The sequence below is a fragment of the Loxodonta africana genome, chromosome 8 (assembly GCF_030014295.1).
Source record: "Loxodonta africana isolate mLoxAfr1 chromosome 8, mLoxAfr1.hap2, whole genome shotgun sequence".
Lineage (NCBI taxonomy): Eukaryota > Metazoa > Chordata > Mammalia > Proboscidea > Elephantidae > Loxodonta > Loxodonta africana.
In genome coordinates this window covers 80796576-80816090 of record NC_087349.1, presented here as the reverse complement: position 1 = coordinate 80816090, position 19515 = coordinate 80796576, and the positions used below count along the sequence as shown (strand labels likewise).

The 19515-nt window shown below is 36.6% G+C and overlaps 1 protein-coding gene across 17 annotated transcripts in view; it reads left to right on the top strand.

Moving 5' to 3' along the window:
* Positions 1-19515, top strand: part of MACC1 (MET transcriptional regulator MACC1) — a 230068-nt gene that overhangs the window by 55365 nt on the left and 155188 nt on the right. For 2 of the 17 annotated variants that reach the window (XM_064290046.1, XM_064290047.1), the window contains one exon: positions 17163-17240. The exons of the other annotated variants lie outside the window; for them this stretch is intronic. In XM_064290046.1, the coding sequence (XP_064146116.1) occupies positions 17225-17240 (16 nt within the window). In that variant the 5' untranslated portion in view covers positions 17163-17224. The remainder of the gene's footprint in view (positions 1-17162; positions 17241-19515) is intronic. 17 annotated transcript variants of the gene reach the window in all.

Below are 19515 nucleotides of genomic sequence, written 5' to 3'. Positions count from 1 at the left end.
CTTTGTTTTGGATTATTAATTCAGTCTTTAGTTATGTCCACTCTATTATTTGACCTTTATATTAAAGGTTTTATTTCCATTATCATGCTTTTAATATGTAAGTATTCTGATTTCTCTTTTTTCTGGAATATACTGTTCTTGTTTTGTAGATACAATATCCTTTTAAATCTCTCTGTGAATCTAGTTAAAAAAAGTTTCATTTCTGTTTCATAGATTATCTCTTTCCTCTGTATTTACACGTTTGATTTATTGATCATAGTCATTCTCTTGTGTTATTGGTTTTCCCCATGTGTCTTGTGATCCTTAGTTATTTCTTCATACTTCTCATTGAATGACTAGGTTGGTGGCACAGTCAGTTGGTGTGGATTTCCTTATCAGTTAAGTAAGAGTACTTCCCCAATGGGCACTATGTCAGTGACAGAAACCCTGGTGGTTAGTGATTAAGAGCTACAGCTGCTAATTGGCGGCAATTTGAATCCACCAGGTGCTCCTTGGAAACCCTATGGAGCAGTTCTACTCTGTCCTTGAGGGTCTCTATGAGTCGGAATCGACGTAAAGGCAATGGGTTTGATTTTTTTTTTAATGTCAGTGAAAGGAGGATACCAACTTGCAGGCTTCCTCCACGATGGGTAGGTGCAAATTAGCTAGGCAGGCTGGGAAGTCTCACAGTTGGTTAAAAAACAAACAACAACAAAAGAAAGGCTTTACTCCGAGGGTAGAGAGTCTCATTATATATTACTCCCAAGCAACATTTTCTGCCCTTTTCAAAGTAATTTCCTCTACATCCACTGATGAACTTCTCATTATTTTCAGGATTTCCTTCTCCAGCATTGATACCCATCCCAAGAGTCTTCTAAGGAAAAACCCTACATTCTTTTTAGAGAAGATTAGGAACTTATCCTAGGGGCAAACTAGAGCTGACAGGGCAGTTTGGTGGGGATGGAAAGAGGCATTTCTGGTCCAGTTGCCCTATGTTGTTGTTGTTAGATGCCATCCAGTAGATTTCGACTCATAGGGACTCCATTCGACAAAGTAGAACTGCCCCAGGCTGTACTCTTTATGGGAGCAATTTGCCAGGTCCTATCTTTAATTAAATTACCTTTAATTTTTTACTTTAATTAACTAATATATAAAAGGGCTGTGTACTACATAATTAGCTAAATGTTAATATAAAACCCCCCTCAATTCACCCCTTATCTCCATGCTCATTCAATTTGATCTTAGAGTTTTTCTGGGCCTTTAGTAGGAAGAGTGGTCTCACCTTAGTAGACTTTTTTTTCCCCCTGTAGACTGCAGGGTTTCTCTGTTAATCATATTTCATCTACTTTCTATTTATAGAAATCCCTCAAAATTTTTGGCTCACTGTTGACTTCTTTTTTTCTGTCACTCTAATGTGATCTGGGGAGAAAGAGCAACTGGCGCTTGAGAATCATCCAGTGCGAAGCAGCCCCATACAGATTGCCCACTGCCCTTAAACCAACTCCAACACTTCAGCCTGGGAAACTTTATCTCTGAGTCTTTGCCCCAGCTTAATTACTCCCGGCTGAATGCTCTCTCACTTCCCCAAGTATTTCTTGTTCATCAGGATCCATATTTAATTTAACTTCCTTCAAGAAATCAGCTCCACAGCCACCCCTTCCCCAATCAATTATTTGTTGTCTTACCAGAACTAGTATAACACACATTCTATCTTACTTATTTGGCATTTATTAGTCTTATGTTACCTCATAGCTTTTGTTGCTTTTTCTGATCTATGTATCTATTTCCCCTAAAGAATTTCTGTCCTTTGGAGGCATGTATCCTTTTAGAATTTTTAAATTGATACCAATGAAAAGCCTTATTAAAAATATGTGCTCAAACCCCTGATGGAGCAGGAGAACAGTGGGATCCAGACCTCAAATTCTCATAAAAAGACCAGACTTAATGGTCTGACTGAAACTAGAAGGATCCCGGAGGTCATGGTCCCTGGACCTTCTGTTAGTGCAAAATTGGAACCATTCCCAAAGCCAACTCTTCAGACAGGGATTGTACTGGATTATAAGACAGAAAATGATACTGTTGAGAAGTGAGCTTCTTGGCTCAAGTAGGCACATGAGACTATGCGGGCAGCTCTTGTCTAGAGGCAAGGTGAGAAGGCAGAGGGGGGCAGGAGCTGGTTGAATGGACACAGGGAATACAGGATTGAGAGGAGAAGAGTGCAGCAGTCTCATTAGGGGGATAACAGCTAGGAGTATATAGCAAAGTGTATATAAGTTTTTGTATGAGAGACTGACTTGATTTGTAAACTTTCACTTAAAGCACAATAAAAAAAAGAACAGGTGCTCAATAAAAATTTTTAACATCATCTTTCCTTTTAAAACCATACAATTATTTCATGTGATTTATCATGAGGGCTTTATTGATACTAGCGTATCATTTGTTGGCAACTTGTTGACATTTTTTTCTCACAAATATAAAGAAAGCCTGGCTTTCCAGCTTTGCCGATTCCGCCTTGTGGGAAAGTTTTGTTTTGTTTCTTTAAATTCTATCTAGTTTTATACTCTGCATTCTGATTGGTTAAAATAAATACTTCTCGTAGACACATATAACTAAAATTGGAGAATAATGGCAATGTATAAATATTCAGTGTTAAAAAGGTCCAAGCATTATTGTAGTTAGTGGATAAAAAAATATAACACTCTGAAATAATTGGACAACCCGACTTCTCTTACTGACAAAAGCTTAATTATGCCCTTGCTAGGAACTCAGGCTATCCTTGGGATTCTGAGGCTATTTAAAATCTACAAATAATATGGCATTCAGCCCAAAATGAATAAGAAGAAGAAATAAATGGAGACTTCGAGCACCTGCCCCTGTAACTTCTTTTTTAATAGGGCTCCTGTCACTTTTGTAAACTGTTGGGTAAATTCCACTTTCAGGGATTGGACTCTACTACTTCCTTTCTCCTCTTGCCCATGTTGTCTTCAAGTCTTTGCCACTACCAGATTTTTAGAAAACAGAAAGTACAAAATAAGTAAACCACCAGAACCGGCAGTTAGCTAAAGAAAAATCATATGGAAAAAGGAAGCAAAGGAAAGCCAAAGCAAGCACCTATATTCCAAGCCAAATAAACACACCTGTAATTATAGGAACATATAACAAGGTTCAAAATTAATGGATACCCCCCAAACCTTGTATATTAAGGTGAGAGAATCATGTTCTCATTTCTTTAGAAGGGGCATTATAACTTGAATGACCAGGGAAGAAAAAGGTATTTAAGAGTTATAGCAGATGCTTGATATTATCTAAGTTACAGTACAAAATGAACTATATGAAATTCCCCCAAAACTTGAGAGATTCTCCAATTTTTACCTGTAGTTTGTCTCTTCATCAACGTATCTATTGATAGTGGATGTAAGCATTTTTATGTTTGGCTGTATTTCAGTACTTTATGATTGTCCATGGGCTTTTGTTTTTATGAACGCATTTGCTTCTGTAGACAGAACTTGAGAATAGGTAAGGCAAATATTAAATAAACACTATTTGTTTTTACACATGAGGAAACAAATTTTTATATGGTATTAGTATAAGGTGCATATCTGGTAAATTTCACTAGACATATCAATCATTATCTGCCCTACCAACAGCTCCAGTTGAGCGTATGACTCTATTAATGGTCACAGCTAAATGAATCCATAGGCTGAACAGCTGTCCATTATGTCCTGTCTCGATAGTTCTACAAACACACAAAAAAAGGATCAGTCACATTTCTGCCTTAGAAATTTATAATTAAGGCATTTGAGTGGCCTAGATCAGTCAGAATTCATCCCTGGAGTTAATTGTTGATAACTCAGAGTTGGGCTGGTAGTCATGTTGGGCCATGGTAAAGGAAGAGTAAGCAGAGGAAGATGACAAAGAAAAAAACATTACATATTGAGCATATGCATAGAGAAAAACAAATGAAAGCGTCCAGGCAGTTCCTGAAAAACTGGGTAATCTTGATTTCTGATCTTCCAGTTCAGATCACAAGAGGCATAGCTATACCTCATTTTCAGTCCTAGGATTCTGGGACAGTTTTATATTCTTTACTAGCATCATTTTTATTTAGTTCATCTGAGTGGGATTTTGCTTCTTGGAACCAAAGCAGCCTTATCAGGAGAAACGACTTAGATTATCCAAGGTCAGTCACAACATCACATGCAGAAGGCCCAAAGTGGCAAAACAACCAATATCACATATCCAAAGAAAGCAGTCTTATAGAAGCCTGCACCTTAATAAATACTGAAGTCAAATATTTTTGGTAAAGCTGATGTTGGAGAAATAGCCACTGTTTTATCAAAAAGGGGAAATAATATATAACTAGACTCAACAATAAAATCGAGCCTAACTATTAAAGAATCTACAAGTGACATAATGTCATTTATTGCTCTTTTATTGTCCTACAATTTTACCCATAAAGAATCGTGTCAGTTATGGAGCTGTGAGAATTATTCATGTTCCAATTATATACTCTGTATGATTGTGTTTTAGAAAATTATATATATTGAGACATATAAAACACAATGGTGATTTCCTAGAATCTAGAAAAGCAAAATCTGCCTCTCTCACAACAAATATAAAAAGACCTGATAGGAAACTTAGCGTTAATACTCAGGAATCATACCTGTATCACCAACGAACAAATCATTAACAAAGCCAACAGCACTTTAAGTATCTACATAATGAATTTGTTCAGTGATTTGATTTCCTGTCCCTTTCTTGGAATAAATTGAATTTGCCTCTGGATTTTCCCTAAGATTCCTTCAATGTGTGTTTAAACTTCTTTTGATGAAACATCATTGGCTATTTTTAAAAAGAACGTGTTTATTTATAAGAGTAAGATCGAGCACATGCATATTAATAAGCACAAAGCAACTAAATTTGTTCCTGTGCTAATCTTGAAAAAGGAAGACCATATCTGTGCCTTGGCCTTAAATTTACCAATGAACTGACCTGACACCTTTTGAGGACCTATATTCTATGATAAGAATGAGACTAGTTTTGGTTTCGAAACTTCTGGTGATTACCTTCTTCTGCTTCCTGATATTTGCATTGGAAGTGATAAGAACCCTTTGATGAGATGTGTTACTTTCCACAGCTCTTATTTCTTGACCTGTAGGAATAATAATCTCATTGTCCATCAATCTTGTGTTTTCTTTTTAGATTTTAACATAATATTGGTTATTTAACATTTTTTAATTTCTTCTTAAGAAAATAAGTGGATTGCAGTCATAGAAAAAAGCAAATATGACAAAACAAAGCAAAATGAAAAGCCCATAACATAAATATAGAATATAAGAAATAGCCACGTAATAAAGTAAAAGAATATTTATATTTTCACATGTGCTTACTGATGAAATCACAAAAAAATTTTTTTTTGTATAGTCAAGGCAAAAACAGGTATATTGAGTTACACATAATTTCCGTTAATATTAGAAAATAAATCAACTGGTTCATCAGGATGTATAATCAACACCCATCTACCTACTCCCACCCCAAGCTCTCAAAAAATTGTCAGGATGATCTTTGAGGAACACAGGTGGGGTAACTGATGGCATTTTAATAATTTTAGCAATTTCACAATTTGGCCTTTGAGAAAAGCTCAGGACTTAAAGTCAAACCCTCATTCTGTGATCCAAATTCTGTAGGACACTAGTTTACTACAAATGATAAATATTTAAACTCTCAGAATCAACGTAACTGTGAAACAAGTTCTTTGCAAAAGCATTCTATATTGTGGAAGAGAGTTTTCCACAATGTCCACAACAGCCCCTTCCTTTCCACATGCCCTTTTTGCAATATGACTGTCTTTTCCTCCATCAAAAGGCGGAGTCTATTTCTCCTGTCCTTGAATCTGGCCTTGTGACGTTGTTCTGACTTCCAAGCATAGGTCTCAAGGGAATGTGCAGACTCCGTTTTCATTCTTTTGAAAGCCAAGCACCGTGTAAAGAAGTTTAGGTTACTCTGTTGGAAAGAGATATGAAAAGAGGCCCCAGAGCATAAGAATCCCCATGGAAGATAAAGGAGGGGTCCTAGATGACAGCCAGCAATAAAATTTGAATAAAGCCATCTTGGCTGTTCCAATCTCAGCTGAATTCCAGCTGAATGTGGCCAGATAATTAACCCCAATCAACAGTAAGTGGAACAGAAAACTGCTTAGCATGGCCAGTCCACAGAATTGTGAAAAATTAAAGATCATTGTTGTTATGCAGCATTAGACAACTGATACAGGTATATTACACTTTAAAAAATAATTAACTTTTTAGGAGAGAGTGCTTTCACAAGAGTGCTATTGCAAATCAGTTTATAGCAGGAAGTACTTAATAATTATACTTAGTGAAATGTTAACCAAAACCCAAAACCCACTGCAGTCAAGTTGATTCTGACTCCTAGTGACCCTATAGGACAGAGTAGAACTGCCCCACAGAGTTTCCAAGGAGCGTCTGGTGGATTCAAACTGCTGACCTTCTGGTTAGCAGCGATAGCTCTTAACCATTACGCCACCAGGGTTTCCAGTGCAATGTTGCTAACAGTGCAATGTTAGCACATACTAAAGCCAAAAAAAAAAAAAAAACCGTTGCCTTTGAGTTGATTCCAACTCATGGTGACCCTTTAGGATGGAGTAGAATTGCCCCATAAGGTTTCCAAGGAGCAGCTGGTGGATTCAAACTGCTGGCCTTTTGGCTAGGTGTTCGGTAACTGTGAAATAAATGAAAGAATGATTTGCCAATATGTTGGTATTTTTTGTTGGCATATGTGTATATTTGCATGCGTAGTTATAAAATACATCTGTACTTATATTTGAAAGTAGCTTTTTTTTATTATAAAACATCATGGCAAAAAAACAGTTACGGGATAGCCTTTTGGTGGTTGTGGTACAGATTACGCATACATACACGTATTGTCTTAGTTACCTAACGCTGCTGTAGCACAGATATCATGAGTGGATGACTTTAAAGCACAGAAATTTATATTCTCAAAGTTCTGGAGGCTAAAAGTTCAAATCAGAGTCTCAGCTGTGTTGATTTCTTCCTTGTCAGTAGCCCCAGGCATTCCTTGGCTCCTTAGAATTCCTTGACTTGTAGGCAATCCTCACATGGTGTCTGTTTTCCTCTGTTGTCTCTGCCCATTCCACACTTTTCATAACTTAAAAGCAATTAGATTTAGAATCTACCCTAGTTGGGTAGGAAACCCTGGTGGGGTAGTAGTAAGTGCTATGGCTGCTAACCAAAAAGTTTTTTACTCGGGTATGAACTAATTGACATAACAAAAACCCTATTTCCAAACAGGATCATATTAACAGGTATGGGGCAAAGATTTCAATACATATTTTGGGGGTCACAATTCCATAACATAGATATAATCCAACTTGTTACTATCTGAAGGCTTCCTTATATAAATGTATGGAATTGATAAAGTACCAATTTATTGATATCTAAAGAACAGCAGCCAGGAAATGACAACTACCTGGTTTTATTTATGGGTTATCCAATGAAAATTTCATGATGATATTACCCGGGTCTCTCTGATAGACCAAGGATTAAATTCATTACCTACGTGCATTAAGAGATAGAAGCATTAAAAGAAGTGTCCTGGGACTTTCCCGATCTTTTAATTTTCTCCCTTATTTTGTTAAGCAATGAGGAGACCTCTAGATTTCCCCAACATGGTAGCATTCTCAATTCTGTTCCTATACCTGAAAAAAAATGATGAGGAAACCTATGGGGCTCTCCCTGCAGAGCATGGTAGCTGAGATCCCCAAGAGAAATGGGGACATTCAGTGGGAATTCACCCACTTCCAAGAGGGGGTATCCCTCCTTACCTGGGGAATACCTGGGGTGTTATTCTCCTAATTCTAAACCAATGGGGTGTTTGTGGATATACATGGAGTTTTCCTGAATTTGTCATAGTGACTGAACTGCTCAGTGTTTCCTAAGTCTGCTACTGACCTCAGAGGACAAAATCTGATTGTGGAATTGACCATAGCATTTATCTCTCGGTTCAGCCACATGGTTCTGCAAAATCAACTGACTACTTGTGACCTTCATGCTAGTTTCCACTTCTTTAAAGGCTCAATTAAGAAGAAAAATGAAAGAAAGAAAGGAGAGAGAGAGAGAAGAAAGGAAAGAGAGAAGAAGTAAATTGAGAGATTGGTGGGTAGGGATATTGATGAGCAATTTGAGTTTAGCTGTAGTATTAGATTTAGTCAGCTAGGCTACTAAATCAAACTATTGGCAATAATCATCAAATTATTGTGGATTTCTCTGCCAAATCCCCTAAAGATGAATTCAAAACATCATGTCTCTTTAATGTGTATTACTGCTGAGTTGTTTTGTGGCTTCATTATGAGAGTCTGGTTTCAAAAAACGATATGAAAGTGAAGGTTCTCAGAAGAATTGTGAGGTCTCATCTAAAACCAGAAATAGAAATAAGGATGAATAATCCACCACAGAAAAAAAATGAAACCACTATATACACTATGACCTGACCCCTCCCTCCCCCCCAAAAAGTGGAAATGCATTTGTCAAAAGATGAAGGGACATACAGCAAGTATATTTTGTCCCCAAATTAGCTGAACTTCTTCTTGTTTCAGGTTTCAGATTGAAACACTTTTTTGTAGCTCTGATGTAGAGTCCTTGAAACTGATAAATACTGTATATTTTGCATTCATTGGGAAGATAGACAAATTCCTAAGTAATAATATAAACACAATTATTCTAACTCTAAAAATTCTCAATGCTTCAACTACAGTACCATTTTATAACCGTTTTTTCTTTTCAACTAAAATGTTGGGGAAAAAAATGCCATTGATATAAATATCACTACAAAGAACACTTTGTTGCATATTTATAAGTTTCAGATTCCTGACCTCATGTTTCATGCACATTCATCTAACTACTAAATAATAAGATAAAAAAAAAAACAAAAAACTAATGCCATCGAGTAAGATACTACATAGTAAAATCCTTGTTACAACAAAACTTGATTTTGGGGGACAATATTTGGGGTTGTTCCATACAATCTGATACTTAAAAAAAAATTTAATTTGCATATAATTTCAAGCTTACAAAAATTTAAAAATACAGCCCCAAATTTACCAGTTGTTTACATTTTGTGGTATTTGCACTCTCTGTCTCTCTTGTCTCTGCCTCTGTTCACACACATACACACTTTTTGAAAGAGTTGAGAATTACTTGAAAAGATTTTATCTTCTTTACTCGTAAATACTTTAGTGCATGTTTCCTAAGGACAATAACATTCTCTTATATAACCACAGTAAAATGATCAAAATCAGAAAATTTAACATTAATGCAATGCTCTTTTCTAATCCGCTTTCCATGTTCCAACATCCTCAGTTATCCCAATAATGCCCTGTTATAAGCAATTCAATATCACAAATTGCATTTAGAGGTCAGGTCTCTTTATTCTCCAAAGATGTGGAAGTTTTTCAGCATTCACTTTTGTTGTTGACTTTGCTATTTTTGAGAGGAAACCCTGGTCATGTAGTAGTTAAGTGCTACGGCTGCTAACCAAGAGGTCAGCAGTTCAAATCTGCCAGGTGCTCCTTGGAAACTCTATGGGACAGTTCTACTCTGTCCTTTAGGGTCACTATGAGTTGGAATTGATTCGAGGGCAATGGGTGTTTTTGTTTTGTTTTGTTTTGCTTTTGAGAAGCACATGCCAGTTTCTTTGCAGAATGTGCCTCAGTTGAGTTTGTCTGGTGTTCTTCGTGATTAGATTCAGGTTATGTATTTTGGACTGTAATACCACAGAAGTGATGTGTCCTTCTCAATGCTTATCAAGAGGCACTTGATGTCAGTCGGTTACCTTTCTTTGCAATCGGCACGTATATGAATCTCTTCCAGTCAGTTGGACAGGAAGCTGTCTTCTAAATTTCTTTGCATAGACGAGTGAGCACTTCCAGTGTTGCGTCTGTTTGTTGAAACATCTCAGTTAGTGTTCCGTCAATTCCTGGGGCCTTTTTTTTTTCAACAATGCCTTCAATGAGCTTAGACTGTTTCCTTCAGTAAGTACCATTGGCTCTTGATCATATGCTACCTCCTGAAATAGCTGAATGTAGACCAATTATTTTTGGTACAGTGACTCTGTGTATTCCTTCAGTCTTCTTTTGATGGTTCTTGCATCATTCAATTTTTGTCCATAGAATGCTTCAATATTTTAACTCGAGGCTTAAATTTTTTCTTCAGTTCTTTCAGCTTTAGAAATGCTAAGCATGTTCTTCCCTTTTGCTTTTCTAAGTCTTTTCACATTTCATTGTTACACTTTGCTTTCTCTTCTTGAGCCACCCTCATTATTTATTTTGATGCTCAAATTGTCCCAGATTTGGCTCTTAGAAGCCTCTTTAAGCGGGCTCCATTATCTTTTTAACTATGTTACCATCAATCTTTGAGACTTTCTTACTATCTACAAAAGATATTTCAGGTTCATCTTGTTTTTCCCCTGCTCCAGACCTGGAATCTGCCATTTCTCTAAGGTGTCCTGGTTCTTTTTACTGAAAAATGTTACTTAGAAACCAAAATCTGGGTACTTATTACTTACCAGAGTGTCATTTTTCCTAGGCATTCTCAGGGAACAAAACTAATATGTGTAGATGCCTATACATCTGTATATATTTCTCTCTTTTCTCTTTCTGAATCCATTTTGATATGTCCAGTTAGAATCTAACACCATAGTCTGCATTCTACTCATTTCCTTACAATGTATTTAACTCCCATTCCCAAATGTGAGAAATCTGGCTTCAATTATATTCAATATATTTACTCATTTTCTTAAGTGGAGAATATACTTAATGAAGTTTAAAAACTGCTAATTCACACCATTGAGAAAAAACAAACTTTTAAACTAGTGTTCAATATTTCTTTTAAATTTTAAGGTAAAATTTATATGCAGTGAAATGCTTTAAAATCTTAAGTGAATAATTCAAAAGATTTTGACAAATGCACACACTTAGCACAAACTTCTATCAGGATAAAGAACATTTTTTATCATTCTAGGAAGTTACCTTAGTTACATTTTAAAAACTATCTTCTATGTTTCAGTATATTGAATGGCTGTTAAGAAAGCATTATTTTCTTTTGAACTATAGTCTTGTGAGATTTCTGGTTAGTGCGTGTGTATGCATGGGTATTAATGCTTATGAATAAGTAAAAAATTAAATAACCCACACCTGTTTTATAAATGTTTTTACATTTATAATAGTAATTTTTTTTCTGAGACTAAATATTTCTTCCATGTATTCAATCCAAACTGAATAATTTTAGGATAAGATATTTAGTCATAGAAAACCCATTAATATCACTCCTTTTTTTTCCTCCTGCTGGGTCTCAAAAAGAAACTAATTGTAATCGAGAAGCAGCCATATCTTATGGCCTTATTTTGTAGGGACAACTCTCCTAAACAGTGGAGAAGTAGCAGAAAAAAAATCTGAAGGGATAATTTTCTGACTCTGTAGTTGTCTCATTTACCACTATGAAGAAATTATGATAGTTGATGTTGATCAGTCACTAATGAGTTGACCAAAGGGGATATGGGAGATGAATAGATATTCAATGGAAGAAGAAAACCAGTGGAAGGGGAGATATATCAAGAGAAAGAGTGCAAATAGCATGAGAGAGAATGGCACATTGATGAAATGATTGAGGATATTTGCTCATTCATTGCATATATACAGTTCATTGGGGTGAGTCTAAAAATATCGTAAAAAATATAAAATTGCTGCATCTGAAATTTGTTTTTTATGTTTGGGTATGACATTTTTAGAGGAATATTGAAAAAGAAATCGCAAGAAGGTAAAAGGACTAGAAACCATTTCAGATGGGGATGATTGAAGGGGCCAGGGAAGGCTAGGCTGAGAGCAACAGAGTAAGTGTTCACTTCAGCTGCACATAGGACAGTTATTTGGAGAGATTCAACCTACTCTCTGTTATATCAGTGGTCAAATAAGACATATATTGTGTATAAGTGAGAGTCAAGCTTTGGTTCAATGTAAGGGAGGATTTTATATCAGCACAAAGTTAACTGGTTGATAAGTAGTAAATCCTCCTTTTACTTGATGCTGAGGTGAAATTAATTTTTATTAAAAATGTGGTAGAGAAGATGTAGGTATCTTCTAAGTAGCCTGTAGTGGTAGAAAAGGAAATGATTTGAATTTAAAAGAGACCTTTTTAACTTTTGATATGAGTTTAATTTGAATAAGGAAGCATAGCCATTGTGCACTCTTTACATGTATATGAAAGAGGCAAATGCAAAGGAAATAAGGGAATGAGAGTAATATTTACATGTTCCCAAATGCCTTCATATCATGATATGTGGAGTTCCTAGTCAGGCTAAACTCTTCCATCTGTTGCACCTCTAAAGATAAAAGATATTTAAAACCATTACCTTGAAGAATTGTAAATTGCTAAGATTTTGCTAAAAAATAAATCAATGCTTAGCAGACAGCTAAGAGTGATTGTTGAAATAAAGTGATTAATCATGTTATTAAGTTTTAGTATTAAATGTATTTTGTTGTATTTTAAATATTTCAAAATTGATAATCCATGTTTGGTTTTATGTGCCAACACCCTATTAATTATAATATTTTATTATCTTACTCTTCAAACATGCCAGATAAAGTTTACTTAACTCCTCTTTTATTAATCTGCCAAAAAATTATCAAAAAGGCTAACATCTGTTTTATATTTTGGTATGACTCACACTCTCTTTCTGCACAGCCCCTCCCCCCTCCAAATACACACCAGTCAGGGACTTACACTCACACATGCCATTGGTACGTTTTACATATGCATTTATACATACATGTATGCACATGTCCATATGTATATATGTGTGTGTGTATATATATATATATATACAAATGCTGGTATAATACATACATGGATCTATATGTAATTCAGAGAGAGACAGAGGCACTGACAGAGATTCTTACAGAGGTTCTAAGATAGTAAGACCCGACAGTTGTTGAGCACTTACTCATAATAATTCTTTGAAATCCTGTTGTTATCATCAATTAAAGATATCACAGCGAGTATGTGGTCAAACTAAAATTCACAGTTGGTCAGTGTGATTGCAACTATTGTTGACTACTCCACTACGTGGTTGATAATGAGACACACAAATACTATCTTCTCCCTTTCCGTACCTAGACAAAAATTCATCTGGGATATATCCCTATACCTAATCACTCCTGTGTGTATCAGCAACAGTGGTTCCCAAATGGTAACAATTTTGCCCTCTAGGAAACATCTGATAATGCCTGGAGACATTTTTGGTTGTCATAACTGAGAGGTTGTTACTGGCATCTAGCGGGCGGAGGCCAAGGATACTGCAAACATCTTACAATGCACAGAACAGCTTAGCCCTCCCCTTCTTAGTAAATATTTATCTGGCCCAAAATGTTAATAGCACTGAAGTTGAGAAACCCCGACCTAGAGAAACGTATATTTGAAGAGAAAAGTAAATATTTATGTGAATATACTTACACACTTGTTTCCCTTTTGGGGCAACTTTTAGGGTGTTAGAAGACACCAGCTGTAAGAATATTGCAGAATCCTTCCAGTTGCTTACTCTGACTCGGAAAACTCCTAACTTTATTTCCAGTTCAGACAACAGTATTGCTATAATGTCCTTGATACCTAACTGTATTATGTGCCCAAAATGTCTGGTCATGGCTTGGTATTTGTTAACAATAAAAAAAAAAAAAAGAAGAAAGAAAGAAGAGAAAACACAGGCTTTGTCTTAGTTCATCTGGTATGACTAGATCTAAATTTTGTTGGGAATGAGACAAAATAGCCAGCAATAAGTGAAAAACGCCTTTCTACACAATCATTTAGTGCTTTGGAACTGCTCAGGGCCATTTCCTTCAACTTAAATGAGTTCAGCAAACCAAATTTCACAGATTCAAAAGGACAAATCATCATCAAACTATAGTGACCCCTGGCCTCTCAAACTTTCTAGTAATGTAATCAATTAATTGCCTTTGAGTGGATTCGACTCATGGTGACCCCACGTGTATCAGAGTAGAACCGTGCTCCGTAAGGTTTTTAACGGCTGAAGTTTTGGATGCAAAGTACCAGGCCTTTGTTCTGAGGTACCTCTGGGTGGACTCAAACCTCCAACCTTTTGGTTAGCAGCTGAATATGCTATTTATACCACCTAGGGGCTCCTTTCTAGTAATGTGGATCTTCTGAAATGGATTTTAATTCTTAGCTTTAAATTTTGCGTAGTCAACAATCATAAGCTTTTCCTGGAGAAAGATTTTGGAAATGAAAAACATAACAAACAAATAAAAAAAAATTAAGAGCTATGGTGAAGATATGTATAAGTTGATGTGTACAAAATTGCCGAATTTTGACAATTTTTATCTGTAAAAATGGCAATATCATATGGTTTTATCTAAATTTGGACTTGGTCTTCGAACATATAATGGTAATTAAGAACAGCAGTGCTGCAATTAACACAGCTGTGTTCGAATCCTGCATCTACTATCACTTACTGGTTTTGTGAACTTGGGCCAGTTTTTTGAAGTGCGTGTATCTCAGTCAGAGTCCTGGTGGTGCTTTGGTTAAGAGCTTAAGAAGGTCGGCAGTTTGGATCCACCAGCTCTCCTTGGAAATCCTATGGGACAGTTCTACCCTGTCCTATAATGTCCTATGAGTCAGAATTGACTTAAAGGCAACAAATTTGTTATGGGTTTTTATATTTCAGTTGCCCAAGTTTTTGTCTTCACAAGAACTGGGAATTTACCTATCTTTTTTATAGTATTATTACATTTCAATGTATTATAAACATTTGTTGTATGGGTGAACTCAGTGAATGAATAATAGTATTTACTTCAAGGATTGTTGTAAAGCTTAAATGATATGTATGTTAAAATGATAAGTATATATTTAGCGTTAAATGTTAACTGTGAATACTACTAATTTGAAAAGAGATTCCAGATAAGTTTTAGAGCTTCCCCCCCTTTCTCATGTATTTTCTTCCTTCACCTTTAAAGGATATTTTTGGCTCAATACCAGCACTGTCAACTTGTGTTTCCTCATTCACTTTCCCTTTCCTGTACTTTCATTTTTCTCCTCTAGACTGTATGGTAGACAGAATAATGACCCCTAAAGATATAAGATCCTAATGTCTGGAACCTATAAATGTTACCTTATAAGGAAAAAAAGTCTTTGAATTGTGATTAAGTTAAGGATTTTGAGATGGAGATATTACTCTGGATTATCCAGATGGGACATAAGTGCAATCACAAATATAAGAGAGAGGCAGAAGGAGATTTGACACACACACAAGAAGAGAAAGCGATGTACAGATGGTGCAGAGAGAGAGAGGTTTGGAGATGCTGGCCTTGAAGATTTCAGTGATGTGACCACAAACCAAGGAATGCTGGCAGCTACCAGAAGCCAAAAGAGGCAAGGAGTAGATTCTCCTCTGGACCTTCAGAATGTGCATGGCCCTTCTTACACCTCAATTTCAGCCCAGTGATACTGCTTTTGGACTTCCAACCTCCAGAACTATGAGAGAACGAACACATTTCTGTTGTTTTAAAGTACCAAGTTTGTGTTAGTTGTTTCAGAAGATACAGGAAACTGATACACTGTGAGAGATTAAATTTTCTTCAAGAATGTTGATAATTAAGACAGGGTTACAAGTAAACAGAATTCCAAGAAAACATCTTGTATATGATAAGCTTTTAACCACAATCTCTTCTTTCCAAACTCACCTGATTCCTTAGCCACTTCACCAAATTTAAAAAAAAAAAAAAAAGTTTTTTTTTTTATTCAGCTAAGACAAGATCACATCTTTGTGAGCAAGATGTGAGCATGGTGATGGTGCTGCACAATCCACTGATTTACATCTCGTGCAAAGAGAGACACTTCCTGTTGTGGACTGTTGTTGTGTGCTGTCAAGTCAACTCTGACACCTAGTGACCCTATAGAACAGAGCAGAATTACACCATAAGGCTTCTTAGGCTATAATCTTTATGGAAGCAGATTGACAAGTCTTTTTTTCCCAAGGAGTTGCTAGTGGGTTTAAACCACCAACCTTTTGATTAGGATCCAAGTGTTTAACCATTGTGCCACCAGGGCTCCTTCTTTGTGGGCTAGGAGGTACTTTTATAGCCTTTGACAAGACAAAGCAGTATTAACAAATCAGCTCTCTTAAAATGGTGTACACACTGTTATTATAGCTTATTTTATTGTGATTATTTAATACACAATTTCATACCCTGTAGCCTCTTCTGGACCAGATTCTAAGCATCTTAAAGAGTTGCTATTATTCAGAGTTGTCTGGTATACCAATCACTCATAGAATTACTTCCCGAGCCCTACCCAGTGGAAATTCTGATTCTGTAGGTGCAGAAAGGAGTCCAGGTATCTACGTGCTCTGATGCCATCTGGAATCTTTGTCCTAGAGCAGGTTAAGTTATAGATGAGTTAATCCTGTCAGATGCAAGGTAGTCTTCTAATAATATACAGTTGTCCCTCGGTACCTCTGAGGAATGGTTCCAGGACTAACTCCCTTACCAAGTCTGCTGATGCTCATATATTTGCATATAACCTACACACATCCTCCCGTGTGTTTTGAATCATCTCTAGATTACTATTACTTCATGGTTTCTTCCTTTTGCTTTAGCTGGTCGATGTTCTTGAGCAAGTTTCAGTTTCCTCTGATATCCATCTTGGCCCTTTCCTTCCTTCCTTCCTTCCTTCCTTCCTTCCTTCCTTCCTTCCTTCCTTCCTTCCTTCCTTCCTTCCTTCCTTCCTTCCTTCCTTCCTTCCTTCCTTCCTTCCTTCCTTCCTTCCTTCCTTCCTTCCTTCTTTCTTTCTTTCCTGTCTTTTCAAAGACCTCTTGCTTTCTTCACGGATGATGTCCTTGATGCCATTTCACAACTCATCTGGTCTTCGGTCACTAGTGTTCAATGCATCAAATCTATTCTTGAGGTGGTCTCTAAATTCAGGTGGGATATACTCAAGGTCATATTTTGGCTCTCGTGGACTTGCTCTGATTTTCTTCAGTTTCAGCTTGAACTTGCATATGAGCAAATGATGTTCTGTTCCACAGTCAGCCCCTGGCCTTGTTCTGACTGATAATATTGAGTTTTCCATCATCTCTTTCCACAGATGTAGTCCATTTGATTCCTGTGTGTTCCATCTGGCGAGGTCCATGTGTATAGTCACCGTTTATGTTGGTCAAAGAAGGTATTTGCAATGAAAAAGTTGGTCTTGCAAAATTCTACCATTCGATCTCCGGCATTATTTATATCACCAAGGCTATATTTTCCAACTACTGATCCTTCTTCTTTGTTTCACCTTTTGCATCCCAATCACCAGTAATTATCAATGCACCTTGATTGCATGTTCGATCAATTTCAGACTGCAGCAGCTGGTAAAAATCTTCTATTTCTTCATCTTTGGTCTTAGTGGTTGGTGCATAAATTTGAATAATAATCATATTAACTGGTTTTCCTCGTAAGAGTATGGATATTGTCCTATCTCTGACAGTGTTGTACTTCAGGATAGATCTTGAAATGTTCTTTTTGACAATGAATGCAACACCATTCCTCTTCAAGTTGTCATTCCCAGCATAGTAGATTATATGATTGTCCGATTCAAAATGGCCAGTCCATTTCAGTTCACTAATGCCCAGGATATTGATGTTTATGCTTTCCATTTCATTTTTGATGATTTTCAAATTTCCTAGATTCATACTTCTTACGTTCCAGGTTCCTATTATTAATGGATGTTTGCAGTTGTTTCTTCTCATTTTGAGTCATACCATATCAGCAAATGAAGGTCCCGAAAGCTTTACTCCATCCACGTCATTAAGGTCGACTCTACTTTGAGGAGGCAGCTCTTCCCCAGTCGTCTTTTGAGTGCCTTCCAACCTGGGGGCTCATCTTCCAGCATATCAGACAATGTTCCACTGCTATTCATAAGATTTTCACTGGCTAATGCTTTTCAGAAGTAGACTGCTGGGTCCTTCTTCCTAGTCAGTCTTTGTCTGAAAGCTCAGCTGAAACCTGCTGTCCATGGATGACCCTCCTGGTATCTGAATACCCGTGATATAGCTTCCAGCATCACAGCAACATGCAAACCCCCACAGTACGACAAACTGACAGACACAGCTGGACCAATAAGCAACATCATGATAAATGGAGAAAAGATTGAAATTGTCAAGGATTTCATTTTACTTGGATCCACAATCAACCTCCATGGAAGCAGCAGGCAAGGAATTAAATGATGCATTGCATTGGGTAAATCTGCTGCAAAGGACCTCTTTAAAGTGTTGAAAAGCAAACATGTCACCTTGAAGACTAAGGTGCACCTGACCCTAGCCATGATATTTTCAATTGCATCATATGCATTTGAAAGCTGAACAATGAATAAGGAAGACTGAAGAAGAATTGATGCCTTTGAATTGTGGCTTTGTCGAAGAATACTGAAGATACCATGAACTGCCAAAAGAATGAACAAATCCGTCTTGGGAGAAGTGCAACCAGAATGCTCCTTAGAAGCAAGGATGGTGAGACTGCACCTTACATACTTTGGACATGTTGTCAGGAGGGATCAGTCCCTGGAGAAGTACACCATGCTTGGCAGAGTACAGAGTCAGTAAAAAAGAGGAAGACCCTCAAGGAGGTGGATTGACACAGTAGCTGCAGCAATGAACTCAAGCATAACAATGATTGTAAGGATTGGGCGAGACTGGGCAGTGTTTTGTTCTGTTGTGCATAGGATCGCTATGAGTCAGAACCGACTTGATGACACCTAACTACAACAACAACTAGATTACTATAATACCTAATACATTGTAAATGCTATGATAGTTGTTATACAGCACCACATTGTTTAGGGAACAATGACAAGACAAAAGGCAAACAATGCTCAAATCCTGAGTGCTGGAGAGAGACTGAGGATCTGTGAAATGGTAAAGGCTACAGCAGGGGATGCCTACACATCACTTTTTCATTCTTGTGGATTCAGCACAGTGGTTGGCACACGGCAAATTCAAGTTTTGCTTTTTTGGAACTTCTTCCCCCCACCCCCTGAATATTTTCAATCTGCAGTTGATTGAATCTGTGGATGTGGAACCCGTGGTTAGGAAGGCTGACTGTATAGCAACATCGTCTTTAGTAGCCTGAAAATAAATTTATAAATAATGTAACCTACTTATACAAATAATTTTAAAAACATTGATGTACTGCTCCGAGTTAAAAACAGAAATAAATGGACTGTTATTTCTAGTAATATTATATGAGGGCAAAACTATACTAAAGAGAAAATGTGGCTATTGGATGCTTCCACATACAGATAAAAGACTAATTCAAATGCATTATATTTATCACTAAAATACCATAAGAGGCATCGGCATCAATGATGTGATTTTCTTGAAAATCTTTTCTTTTATTTTTGGTAAAATATTTTTTAAAACAAAATACAATATTCTATCAATTTACATGGTAGTTACATTTTT